This window comes from Salvelinus alpinus, chromosome 3 (genome assembly GCF_045679555.1).
Source record: "Salvelinus alpinus chromosome 3, SLU_Salpinus.1, whole genome shotgun sequence".
Taxonomy (NCBI): domain Eukaryota; kingdom Metazoa; phylum Chordata; class Actinopteri; order Salmoniformes; family Salmonidae; genus Salvelinus; species Salvelinus alpinus.
This window is the reverse complement of record NC_092088.1, coordinates 55,032,255-55,045,372: the sequence shown is the minus strand read 5'-3', so window position 1 is coordinate 55,045,372 and position 13,118 is coordinate 55,032,255. Positions and strand designations below refer to the sequence as shown.

Genomic DNA, 13,118 nt, shown 5'->3' with positions numbered 1-13,118 from the left:
CTGTTAGCTGTTGGGTAGAGCGCATGTGCCAAGACCATTTGGAATTCACTATTTAACCCAACAGTTTTTGTGACAAAACTATTGGTAGAGTTGAAAAATGTGATAGAAACACATTATTTCATGTACCAAATAAATATCTAAAGTGATAAAGTACATTTTGTGTGCACTACGTCATCACGCACTGTTTTTTCTATCTGCAACAAGTAGGTTTGGTGGAAACACCACTGGTGAAAAAATGGGCATATTTTATTTATGCAGATTTTAGAATATTCGCAGGGAAATTTGTCCCCAATTTGATGGAAACCTAGCTATAGAAACACAATATGAGCCATTTGAGGAGCAAACTTCCATCCAGTGCCAATATCCTTGAATAGACATTTAGTAGGTCGTCATACAGCTATAATATTGAGATAGATGAACAACTGTTTGAGATTAAATCTGTTATAGGCAAGTGCACTGGACTGGTGAAGTGTACTGGTGAATACAAGAGCCTAGTCTCTGTGCTTAATTCATGTGATAAACCTCAGCAAGAAAATAACCCGTCCTTCTGTGCTTGCTCAATAATTTGCTTTCAACTGAGTTTTTTTCTTGTTTGTTATGTCTGACTGTTGAAATACAACATGATTATGAATAAATGAGAAAATAGATTGAATATTCCAAATTAAAGAACAAGGGACAAGATGTATAGGACAATGTTTGATAGAATTGTTTTCAATAATTAATTGTTCTAGTATTTGATCATGTTTCCCAACAGTAAGTTAAAGTAATGAGCTGTGAGTCAATTCAGTTCTGCCCTACACCTCTATCAACAGATTCTTTTTTTTACTTGCCAAGTGAAACCTCTCCCTGTAATCTTTGTCTCATATTTTATGACATAACACCAACCATCAACCTTGCAGAGCAGTCATCCATCTCCTGGGGGGCATCCACCCACTCATCCTAGTAGGGGGGGGGGGGGGTATTCCCTCATTTGCTTCTCTCACACACACACACAATTGTCCTACCCTGGTGTGATTATTCAGCAATTAAGCACTTTCTTAAATAATCTGAGCCTGTGTTTATAAACGGTGTCAGAAAAGGGCAACTCATCTCAGTCCTCAATGGTCACACAGTCCACTGATTTACTCACTTTTAGTACAATAATAAACACATTATCTAGGTAATCAAAAGGGGGAAAACTAATAAAAGCACATTGCATGCATCTTCTGTTTTTCCTATCCAAAATCATATGGGCAGCTGGTGGAGGATATGAAGAGAATGAGGGTATATCATGAACACATGAACACATACCCCAATTATAATGTAGCTCATCTGAGATGGAGGAATCTAAAACTGTGTTGTTTGGTTATGAATCCTGCATAGATGGTTGCTGGGTCTCTGAGATGAGCCTCTCCTGGAGTTTCATCGTCATGAGAGCAGCTGTCCCCCAGGCCACGCCCCAGGCATGGGGTTTGAGTGACCCAAACACCTCCGGTTCCTCCGAATCAAAGAGACCTTTTCTTTTACAATCTGCTGGGTCTAACAAATCCACTTCATTATCATAACAATTTTAACTGCGAGGGTGGAAGCAAAGTGAAGTGGGAACAATCCTATTGTTTCTTTTTCCGTCAGTCAGAAGAGTAAGAATCTAGTCAGTAACTTTGGTTGATCAGACGTTAGGGGACTGCCACAGCAGAAGCATCTCTCTCTCCATCTATCTGAGGCCCTGCTATCACTGTCTCGGGGGCTATTACAGGTAAGCAATTGAGGGGCTGTTTCAGCTGTTTTTTTGTTTTTTTTGACTCCTGTTTTCTTGAACATGCAGAAATCTTAGGGACAGTTTCCCCAGACATAGATGAAATGTAGTCCTGGACTAAAATGCTATGGAGATTCTCAATCTGTGTCCAGGAAACTGGACCATAATAACAGTATCGTTGTTTTAGGCTTGTATTTTTTTTTTTAGAATAGATAACTTTTAAAATACACATGTAATCAACACCTTTACAATATATACTCTATATGTAAACTGTTAGGTATGAAATTAAGGTAGTATCATCAGGATCTATTACAAATACAACTTACTCTTGACGAAGCACATTATGTCACTGTACACATACTACTTATCACAAGTGCCACTATGTATTGGTAGGCTGCATGGTAATAGACTATCATTTGGATGTTGTAGTTTATTGATGCTCAAAATACTTGAGAAACAATCAGGCCTCAATTTCACAATAGAGGGTTCTGAAAGTAAATGTAAATGTCAGTGATGTACAATAACAATACTGTACTATAAAATATTCAAGTCATGGGTGATTCAAACACATCAAGACATACATTCCTCCCATTTGCAATACATGCATTTATGAATGGATATTCTCTGGTCTGTTTTTAATATATAAGAAAGCTTACTGCAAACCTCAAACATATCTTCAAATCAAATTCGTCACGCATGTAATACCTATTTTACAAAAACACAACACAATAACAAAGCAAAGCCTCCTATATCAGCCTAGTGTTATAAAACAAAGATTCATAATAACAAAAACCACACATGACATTTGATTAATCGTCATGCAGGGGTCTCCAGACCCCTAAGTGACACAGGCATAGGCAACACAAAACGCCCACCTCTAAATCCCACTCAATGTGGCGGGGCGTGGGCGTGGGGTGCAGGGAGGGCACCATTCCCCACGGAGGCACGCTGTGCAGCCTAACGGCCGGACACTGGACCTGGAAAAACTCCCATCTGCCTGAGGGAAGAGGCATTCACCCAATACACTAACATTTTTGTAACTGTGGGCGTTAAAAAGGGAACTTTTGGATTCATTTCCCCCACTGCAAGGGGAAAGGGGAGTTAGGTAGGGAAGACAGTTCCTAAACTATTCACTAGTCATTGGGATGTCTTATTTAAGTAGGTCTATCATTTTTAGGTGGACAAGTGTTCAAGTGTTATAGGCAATATGAAAAAGCCTATGGACAATTGTTTTTGTGTTTCCTACATAGTCATATGTGGTATAACAAATTACATACACTAGCCTATTGTGGCATATGTTGAAGGTTTCACAAATAGGAATACACCTAGAGAGTATGATGTCATTAGGAACATGTCAGACACATTTTGTATAAGAAAGACTAAAGATCATCACCATTATAAGGAGACGGTGTCCCCTGTGACAGAATATCAAATCAAATTTTATTGGTCACATTCACATTTAGCAGATGCTATTGCGGGTGTAGCGAAATTCTTGTGTTCCTAGCTCCAACAGTGCAGTAGTTTCTAACAATTCAAAACAATACACACAAATCTAAAAGTAAAAGAATGGAATTAAGAAATAAATATTAGGACGAGCAATGTCGGAGTGGCATTGACTAAAATACCGTAGAATAGAATACAGTATATACATATGAGATGAGTAAAGCAGTATGTAAACATTAAAGTGGCCAGTGATTCCAAGTCTATGTATATAGGGCAGCAGCCTCTAAGGTGCAGGGTTGCGTAACCAGGTGGAAACCGGCTAGTGATGGCTATCTGATTGTCTTGAGATAGAATCTGTTTTTCAGTCTCTCGGTCCCAGCTTGATGCACCTGTACTGACCTTGCCTTCTGGGTGATATCGGGGTGAACAGGCCGTGGCTCGGGTGGTTGATGTCCTTGATGGTATTTTTGGCCTTCCTGTGACATCTGGTACTGTAGGTGTCCTGGAGGGCAGGAAGTTTGCCCCCGGTAATGCGTTGGGTAGACCTCACCACCCTCTGGAGAGCTCTGCGGTTGTGGGCGGTGCAGTTGCAGTAACAGGTGGTGATACAGCCTGACAGGATGCTCTCAATTGTGCATCTGTAAAAGTTTGAGGGTTTTAGGGGCCAAGGCAAATTTCTTCAGCCTCCTGAGGTTGAAGAGACGCTGTTGCGCCTTCTTCACCACACTGTTTGTGTAGGTGAACCATTTCAGATTGGCAGTGATGTGTACTGAGGAACTTGAAGCTTTCCACCTTCTCCACTTCAGTCCCGTCAATGTCGATAGGGGCATGCTCCTTTGTTTTGTTGACGTTGAGTGAGAGGATATTTTCCTGGCACCACTCTCCCAGGGTCCTCAACTCCTCCTTATAGGCTGTCTCGTCATTGTTGGTAATCAGGCCTACTACTGTTGTGTCGTCTGCAAACTTGATGATTGAGTTGGAGGCGTGCGTGGCCACGTAGTCATGGGTGAACAGGGAGTACAGGAGGGGGCTGAGCACACACTCTTGTGGGGCCCCTGTGTTGAGGATCAGCGAAGTGGAGGTGTTGTTTCCTACCTTCACCACCTGGGGGCAGCCCGTCAGGAAGTCCAGGACCCAGTTGCACAGGGTGGGGTTGAGACCCAGGGCCCCGAGTTTAATGATGAGCTTGGAGGGTACTATGTTGTTGAATGCTGAGCTATAGTGAATGAACAGCATTCTTACATAGGTATTCCTCTTGTCCAGATGGGATAGGGCAGTGTGCAGTGTGATGGAGATTGCATCGTCTGTGGATCTATTTGGGGCAATTAAGCAAATTGAAGTGGGTCTAGGATGTCAGGTAAAGTAGTGGTGATATGATCCTTAACTAGACTCTCAAAGCACTTCATGATGACAGAAGTGAGTGCTATGGGGCGATAGTCATTTAGTTCAGTTACCTTTGCTTTCTTGGGTACAGGAACGGTGGACATCTTGAAGCAAGAGGGGACAGCAGACTGGGAAAGGGAGAGATTGAATATGTCTGTAAACACTCCAGCCAGCTGGTCTGCACATGCTCTGAGGACGTGGCTATGGATGTCGTCTGGGCCAGCAGCCTTGCGAGGGTTAACACGTTTCAATGTCTTACTCACGCCGGCCACGAACGAGAGCCCACAGTCCTAGGTAGCGGGCTGCGTCGGTGGCACTGTGTTATCCTCAAAGCGGGCGAAGAAGGTGTTTAGCTTGTCTGTGATTGTCTGTAGACCCTGCCACATATGTCTTGTGTCTGAGCCGTTGAGTTGCGACTCCACTTTCTCTGTACTGATGTTTTTCCTGTTTGATTGCCTTACGGAGGGAATAACTACACTGTTTGTATTCGGCCATATTCCCAGTCACCTTGCCATGGTTAAAATCGGTGGTTCGTGCTTTCAGTTTTGCGAGGATGCTGCCATTTATCCACGGTTTCTGGTTTGGGTAGGTTTTGATAGTCACAGTGGATACAACATCTCCTATACACTTCCTGATGAACTCAGTCACCGTATCCGTGTATTCGTCAAAGTTATTCTCAGAGGCTACCCGGAACATATCCCAGTCCGCGTGATCAAAACAATCTTGAAGTATGGATTCTGATTGGTCAGACCAGCGTTGAATAGACTTTAGCACGGGTCCTTCCTGTTTAGGTTTCTGCCTATAGGAAGGAGAAGAAAAATGGAGTCATGATCAGATTTGCTGAAGGGAGGGCGGGGGAGGGCCTTGTAGGCATTTCGAAAAGTTGAGTAGCCGTGGTCCAATGTTTTTCCAGCACAAGTACTACAGTCAATATGTTGGTAGATCTTTGGTAGCGTTTTCCTCAAATTTTCTTTGTCTCATTACCTGTGTGTCATAGTGGACGTGCAGGCATTGAGACAGTGTTTAAAGGGCCTCCCTTGCTTTATTACTAACTGCCACAGCCCTTGGATCAACAACCTTGTCACATGCACAGTATGCCTACAGGCATCAGCCATATGTCATTTACACTGAATGAGGGCAGCTTGATGAGAAGAGAGGAAGGGGTCCCAAGATGATCCCTTCAATAGTGTGGGATGTAGAGTAGGTGCAGCTATGTCATTCATACTTTCAGTCCATACAGGTTGGCAACCCATAACTCAAGAACGATTAATAGTCTATCTAATCCTAGCACGGGTCCTTCCTGTTCACTGGGTACAAATGTTCTAACTTTATGGGGTGATATGAAGCATATGCCTTATAAAGCATTCTAAAGCATATACCTTCATACATTTTTTGTTTATCCTACACTGATTTTTCCGCCAAAAATGTTTTAGGTAGCTATAGAACTTTGACCAATTCAAGTTTAAATTGTTGCACATGAAATCGCTCTTCTCATATGCCTCTGTGTGTGCTTCTTCCTTCCCACGACTCGATATTTCATGTATGCAATTTACCGGATGTATTTGATTGATATCAATAGAAATTGGGTGTCATCTATTACACCAGTTGAATCCATTTTTGGTGAAGTGTTACCAGAGTTCCTGTAAGCTTTTGTCAGCATGCCGATTATTATATAGACAATAAAATGGGAAATAAACTTTACATTGTAATATTTACTAAACTGAACCAGGATAACAAACACCATGCAAAAAGAAAAGTAATTTGTCATGTATTTTTTAAATTAATTGACAAGTGTTCTTTGATGTCGTAATCAAGCTTGAGGCCTAATCCTAGCCCGGCTTTTTCACCGTTTTAATCACCAAGTCCATGTATGGCCAGTGACGTTAAGGGACATTAAGAGACTCCCTTCAAATTCACACTACAATATTGAATCCCCATAATACAACGATATTATATTTGTCATGCGTAGGCGACACTATAGGCTATGGCAGAGAATACATCACTGGATTTGAAGGTTATATATTGAGTGCGTAAAGGCACGTAAAGGCTTGAAGCACATACTCTTGGTCAAATAAATTACAGCTAAAACTATGGATAAAGGTTGGGTACCAATCTGTGTTTTTTTTACACAACATTCACGAGGGAATCTACTCAAAGGAAGAGGATATATCCGTATCATTGCCAGAAACGGAACTGGGTTAAAAGTTGAGTCATTGTAGAAACAGCACAGCCAATTAGATAAAGCTTATTTAGAAAATATTAATTTCTATTTCGCTGCTATAGCCAATAGAAGGGAAGCCAGGTGTGCTCATCAACCTTACTGAAATGTCAGTATTCAAATGCATTATTAGTAATTTGAGATGATCGTAAATTGAGGAGAATAATCCAAATTATTGGTCAATATTAATCCAATAGATTCATTGTCTGCTATAGTAAGCCAATGTATTTTTTAGAAAGCACTATGTGACATGAAACCTAATTCGTACCCATTACAAAACCACACATTGGTGCTCAACCGCACGCAAAACCCATGCATAAAATGAAAAACCTGTGCGTAAAAGTCATAATAAACGTTTTTTTGGCCACATATCTACCAGTGCTTTTTCTTTGCTCCGCAGGTGATCGTTCGAGTGAAGAAAGGGACAATTTCGAGTTGTCTTTCCAGAGCAACTTTACGCAGCCCCCGCGCACTCAGCTTGTTCGATACAAGGACACCGGAATCCCAGGGGCTTCATTAAGTAGTTAGTGATTTAACGACAGCAGCTTCCTCCCCGGTGTCTGCCTCGCCTGAACCACAGAACCTTTATGCATGAACCGTGAGCTGCACCATGGCGCAGAGTCAACACGATATAAACCACATGTATGCTCCATCATCTTACTCTTGTAGCAGGGAGATGTACCAGGACCAATCAACCTACCTGTCAACCTCGACCTGCCCCATGTCCTACCCACAGCCGTCCCACTCCTACACGTCACCAAAGTCGACAGTGGACAGTGCGCTCTTAACCATCATGCCTGACTACAGCGGGTTCTACCAGCCAAATTGCCAACGAGACATCCAGGCTTTTCCTGACAGGAAAGGGTTACCATATTCACTTGACTCGCTGAGGCTTCCACCACCTCTGACACCTCTGAACACAATAAGGAATTTTACACTTGTGGGACCTGCGACAGAGGGCCCTTGTCAACCAAATCCCTACAACACTCCAAATTTACCCCTGAGGCCAATACCGAGGCCGAGAAAGTATCCAAACCGCTCGAGCAAAACGCCTGTCCATGAGCGACCATACCCTTGCCCGGCAGAGAGCTGCGACAGGAGGTTCTCTCGTTCGGACGAGCTGAGCAGACACATCAGAATCCACACAGGGCACAAACCCTTCCCATGTCGGGTCTGCATGCGCAGTTTCAGTCGCAGCGACCACCTCACTACGCACATCCGCACACACACTGGAGAAAAACCATTTTCTTGTGACCACTGTGGAAGAAAGTTCGCCAGGAGTGATGAAAGAAGGAGACACACGAAAATCCACTTAAGACAGAAAGAGAAAAAGTAATCATAATCACCCTGGCAGAATTGGTTTGAACATTCAGCCACAATGTTTCCATGCAGTCCAAAAATAATTTTATAACATCCAAATCACATTCACACTGAATTTAGCAGACATAGTTAACTAGGGCGACTACTGAATGTGGATATAAGGTGCTGAATGAATAACATCATAAATGGACAGGGCTATCACATGTATATTATTGAAGTTAGGCATAGAGCCAGTTAGTCATAACTGTAAATGTGCACAAACACTAGTGCTCAAGATATAAAGTGTTTCAATAGAGCAGGTTAGGAAACAGTCACATACATGCTGAATAGCAGGCAAGGAGTAAGATTCAACCCCAATACTAAAGGGTATCAGCCGGCAAGTAGCTTCTCTTTTGCCAGTGTTTAAAGAACAACTGAAAAAAAGATGATACCACAATAGATGAGACTGTGATGGGCATCCCTGCATTTTAGCTGGAAAGGAGTGCAATGACCAATATCACAGAGCCTAGAGGTCTGTTCTGTTCTGCTGAATATCATCCCCGTTCTGAGAGTGGGGGCTTGACTCCCATGTGTGCAAAAACTGGAAGTTTTGTACAGTGTCTGTCAAGAGAGACAATTAACTGAATTGATTAACCTGCTGTTTGATAACTTTTTTAAATCTCCTGTTACTTGTTGGATAAAGATGACAGAGTAACAAACAATTGATGCCACGTAGCCTCTCAGCTGTAAGATCATTACAGAACGTAACAAAGTAGAAAAATGTTGATACTTTTATTGTATGTGTTTTTTACACACTGAGTATTGATATTTAACTGACTTGATGCTTCTTACAATAATGTGTTGTAGAATATGTATTTTTGTCTTATTTTGGTCCTTTGAAAGTAGGCTATAGGCTATTGAATATAAACTCAGCAAAAAACAACATCCTTTCACTGTCAAATGCGTTTATTTTCAGCAAACTTAACATGTGTAAATATTTGTATGAACATAAACAAGATTCAAAAACTGAGACATAAACTGAACAAGTTCCACAGACATGTGACTAACAGAAATGGAAAAATGTGTCCCTGAACAAAGGGGCGTCACAAAGGGGGGATAACAGTCAGTATCTGGTGTGGCCACCATCTGCATTAAGTACTGCAGGGCATCTCCTCATGGTCTGCACCAGATTTGCCAGTTCTTGCTGTGAGATGTTACCCCGCTCCTCCACCAAGGCGCCTGCAAGTTCCCGGACATTTCTGGGGGGAATGGCCCTAGCACTCACCCTTCGATCCAACAGGTCCAAGACGTGCTCAATGAGATTGAGATCCGGGCACTTCGCTGGCCATGGCAGAACACTGACATTCCTGTCTTGCAGGAAATCACGCACAGAATGAGCAGTATGGCTGGTGGCATTGTCATGCTGGAGGGTCATGTCAGGATGAGCCTGCAGGAAGAGTACCACATGAGGGAGGAGGATGTCATTGCAGCGTTGAGATAGCTCGTTGTCATTGCAGGCAGTCCGATGATGCTGTGACACACTGCCCCAGACCATGACGGACCCTCCACCTCCAAATCGATCCCGCTCCAGACTACGCTCATTCCTTCAACGATAAACGCGAATCTGACCATCACCCCATGTGAGACAAAACCGCGACTCGTCAAATAGCACTTTTTGCCAGTCCTGTCTGGTCCAGCGACGGTGGGTTTGTTCCCATAGGTGACGTTGTTGCCAGTGATGTCTGGTGAGGACCTACCTTACAACAGGCCTACAAGCCCTCAGTCCAGCCTCTCTCAGCCTATTGCGGACAGTCTGAGCACTGATGGAGGGATTGTGCGTTCCTGGTGTAACTCGGGCAGTTGTTGTTGCCATCCTGTACCTGTCCCGCAGGTGTGATGTTCGGATGTACCGATCCTGTGCAGGTGTTGTTACACGTGGTCTGCCACTGCGAGGACGATCAGCTGTCCGTCCTGTCTCCCTGTAGCGCTATCTTAGGCGTCTCACAGTACAGACATTGCAATTTATTGCCCTGGCCACATCTGCAGTCCTCATGCCTCCGTGCAGCATGCCTAAGGCACGTTCACACAGATGAGCAGGGATCCTGGGCATCTTTCTTTTGGTGTTTTTCAGTCAGTAGAAAGGCCTTTTTAGTGTCCTAAGTTTTCATAAATGTGACCTTAATGGCCTACCGTATGTAAGCTGTTAGTGTCTTAATGACCATTCCACAGGTGCATGTTCATTAAATGTTTATGGGTCATTGAACAAGCATGGGAAACAGTGTTTAAACCCTTTACAATGAAGATCTGTGAAGTTATTTCGATTTTAAGAATTATCTTTGAAAGACAGGGTCCTGAAATAGGGACGTTTCTTTTTTTGTTTAGGTCAAGGGAGTTTAGGTCAAGGGAGGCCTATGCTGTATACAGTATTCTACTAGTCACATTGTCCTTCTCAGGTAATAATCAGTATGTCCACAAGAGGCCCCTAAGCCACAAGCAATGAACTCAATAGCGCTCTGACAAATATGAGCTAAATTCCCAAATTGATGAAGCAAGCAAAGTTATTATGGAGATTAAGTTTAATTTGTGAAGCTCGATTAACTAAGCAATGTTTAAGATAATTATTCAGTAACCCATGGCCCAATCTCAAAGAATGTAGTTTGATCCAATCAAAACATACCTATAGTAAATGATGCCTTTTGTCATTTGTAAAGTCTGATTAATCAGGCTGTAATACACAATTGGTATATACAACCTGAAAGTAATGCCTTCAAAATCATGTAAATGTTCCATACAAGCCAGAATGTTTAATAAAATTACATTTAAACTTACTCTTGGTGTCACTTGTCTGTTAGGTTTGTCTTTCAGTTGCTTAACCAATCTTTTTAGAGAGCCAGTTGGTATATGGTTCGGTTTGGCATAGAGGTAAAGTTAGGCAATGAAAATTGTATATTATGAATCAGGGGAGGATGGAGGACATTGCACACTATATTTTTTTGTTGTTGAAGGCTTGAAATCTGAATATAAATAAATACAAATCTCACAAAGGTGTGGAAATTCTCCATCCTCCCGATTCAGAATATAATTTTCATTATCATGGCATGCTTGGTTCAACAGCTATTAACTAAATAAAATGGAAAATCCAATATAAACTATTTTTTATCTCAGTGCCTGGAACTGAACAATATACCTTCCAGCTCTTTAACAAGTTGGGTAAACATTGGATATTTTGTCTCTAATTTAGAGCAGCCGAATAATAAACCGCACAGACAACTGGTAGAGTAATTTTAAATGTTATTTGATTCAACATTCTGTGTATTACAGCCAACCCCATTTAGTGAATTCTTGAATCCCTCACGATTTTCTTCTTAGAAATGTTGTTTTATGTGTAGTTTCAGTTAATTTCAAGACATGATAAGCTTGGTGTCATTTCAAATACATTAGAGATGATGTACAAAGATCACAATTTATCAACTGAGTAACTACTTTCATTACAGGCTAAATGCATAGTGACTGGCCAACCCCCAAACTGAAGAGACGATTGTGAGCATTTGTCCAACTTTAGTATAAGTGCTTTTAGTTCACACAACATGTTCTCCCATTACACACCACAGTGACAGTGATATCCATTCCATAATAATCCATCATTGTAGGAATTATGACCATCATACATTTATACCATGTTGTGACACAGCCCTGAGAATCAATGGTTCACATCAATTCAGCGTTCATAGTGCGCTTCAGATGTTGACTTCAGGGCCGGGGTAAGGTTCACCACCACACCAGAAATCAGAAGGTTGCGGTACTTCCATGAGCCAAACTTCTTTTTGCCCCTGAGCCTCAGCCTTTTTGTCCTCCGAGTCAGACTCCAGAACTTTGTAATAATGACAGTCTCTACCGTCATTTGGATCATATGGTGGTGCCAAAATATCGAGGAAAGCAGTGGGTCCATCGACTGCGTCGATTTGATGAAGGTTGTCTAGGTCAGGGGTCAAAATACACGGGCCACTCTCTTCTGTAAACTCCCCGACCGACCGGAGTATTGACATCCTCAGCGCATCTCTCTGGAAAGGTAGCAGGGGAGGCTTGAATTGCGTGTCACTGGCCACGTTAGTTGATTTGTCCAACCTGTCAAAACAGGTGATCCTGACCTTGCCATACATAACTTTTAACATGCCGTACATTCCCGGGTGGTCGTGCAAGGGGATGGAAGCACCGCTCTTCAGCAGAAACACCCCCATGCTGAATTGGTCTGTCTCGCATATGTGCATGTATGTGACCGGGGGGTTGTGTGGCAGTGGTGTAGACGCGCAGTCAACTTTCCTTGGAGCAATCTTCAGATCCGCAGCTCTGATTTCGGTCATGAGGGTTTGGAGTTTACCTTGATTATCCAAAAACGCTTTATCACCTACTAAAGATGGGTTTCTAAAAGTTACAAGCGCCTGTCTACCAATTTTCTGAACGAGGGAGGTCATGTTGTCGCGAGGCATCATAAAGCCCGTGAAGTACTGTCCTGTAATTCCACACTAGTCTCGCGCTTGCTAGCTAGCGTTTAGCAGGCTGGGCTCCAAGCACAGCTGCCGTTGATCCTGCCTGTCCCTCTCTCGGTGAGAATGATTGATTACACCCGGTGAAATATATATTCCAACTTCACATAAAAATAGAACGTCGAATACAATTTTAAGTGAGGGATACTCTGTATGACAGAACAGCAAATTTCTCTCCAACTCCCCATTTACGGATATCTTTCACACACGTCCGCAAAGGATAACGCTTCAGTTCGTGACGCGGGGCATTGTGGGAAATGTGGTTTAATAATGTACTATTGGTATTTATCTTCACCCAAACACATCGTTATTAGATAAAAATATAATGCATATGAAATGTGTATGATATTTGTTATGATACTATGTTCAAATACAAGTCTTACATTTCATATCATTGTGAGAGATGATAAACGTATTTACTTATGTACTACAATAACCAAAATACCATTCCTCACCTCCTTAAAGGGGAACAGCAGTGAGGTTGTTGACCTTTTCA

The 13,118-nt window shown here is 42.3% G+C and overlaps 2 protein-coding genes across 2 annotated transcripts; one reads left to right on the top strand and one right to left on the bottom strand.

The window, feature by feature from the left end:
• Positions 1–1,503: 1,503 nt before the first annotated feature.
• On the top strand, positions 1,504–12,687 carry LOC139570943 (early growth response protein 2b-like). Its single transcript, XM_071393294.1, has 2 exons — positions 1,504–1,735; positions 7,180–12,687. Exon 2 carries the CDS (start codon positions 7,390–7,392, stop codon positions 8,113–8,115), a length of 726 nt encoding a protein of 241 aa, XP_071249395.1. The 5' UTR covers positions 1,504–1,735; positions 7,180–7,389; the 3' UTR covers positions 8,116–12,687.
• Positions 11,436–12,859, bottom strand: LOC139570942 (2-aminoethanethiol dioxygenase-like). The gene has a single exon (XM_071393293.1). The coding sequence runs from the start codon at positions 12,566–12,568 to the stop codon at positions 11,816–11,818; it is 753 nt and encodes a 250-aa protein (XP_071249394.1). The 5' UTR covers positions 12,569–12,859; the 3' UTR covers positions 11,436–11,815.
• Positions 12,860–13,118: the final 259 nt, after the last annotated feature.

Bases quoted from the DNA above. Each gene is read 5' to 3' on its own strand.
- LOC139570942 (XM_071393293.1), bottom strand. From the start codon at position 12,568: ATGATGCCTCGCGACAACATGACCTCCCTCGTTCAGAAAATTGGTAGA.
- LOC139570943 (XM_071393294.1), top strand. From the start codon at position 7,390: ATGGCGCAGAGTCAACACGATATAAACCACATGTATGCTCCATCATCT.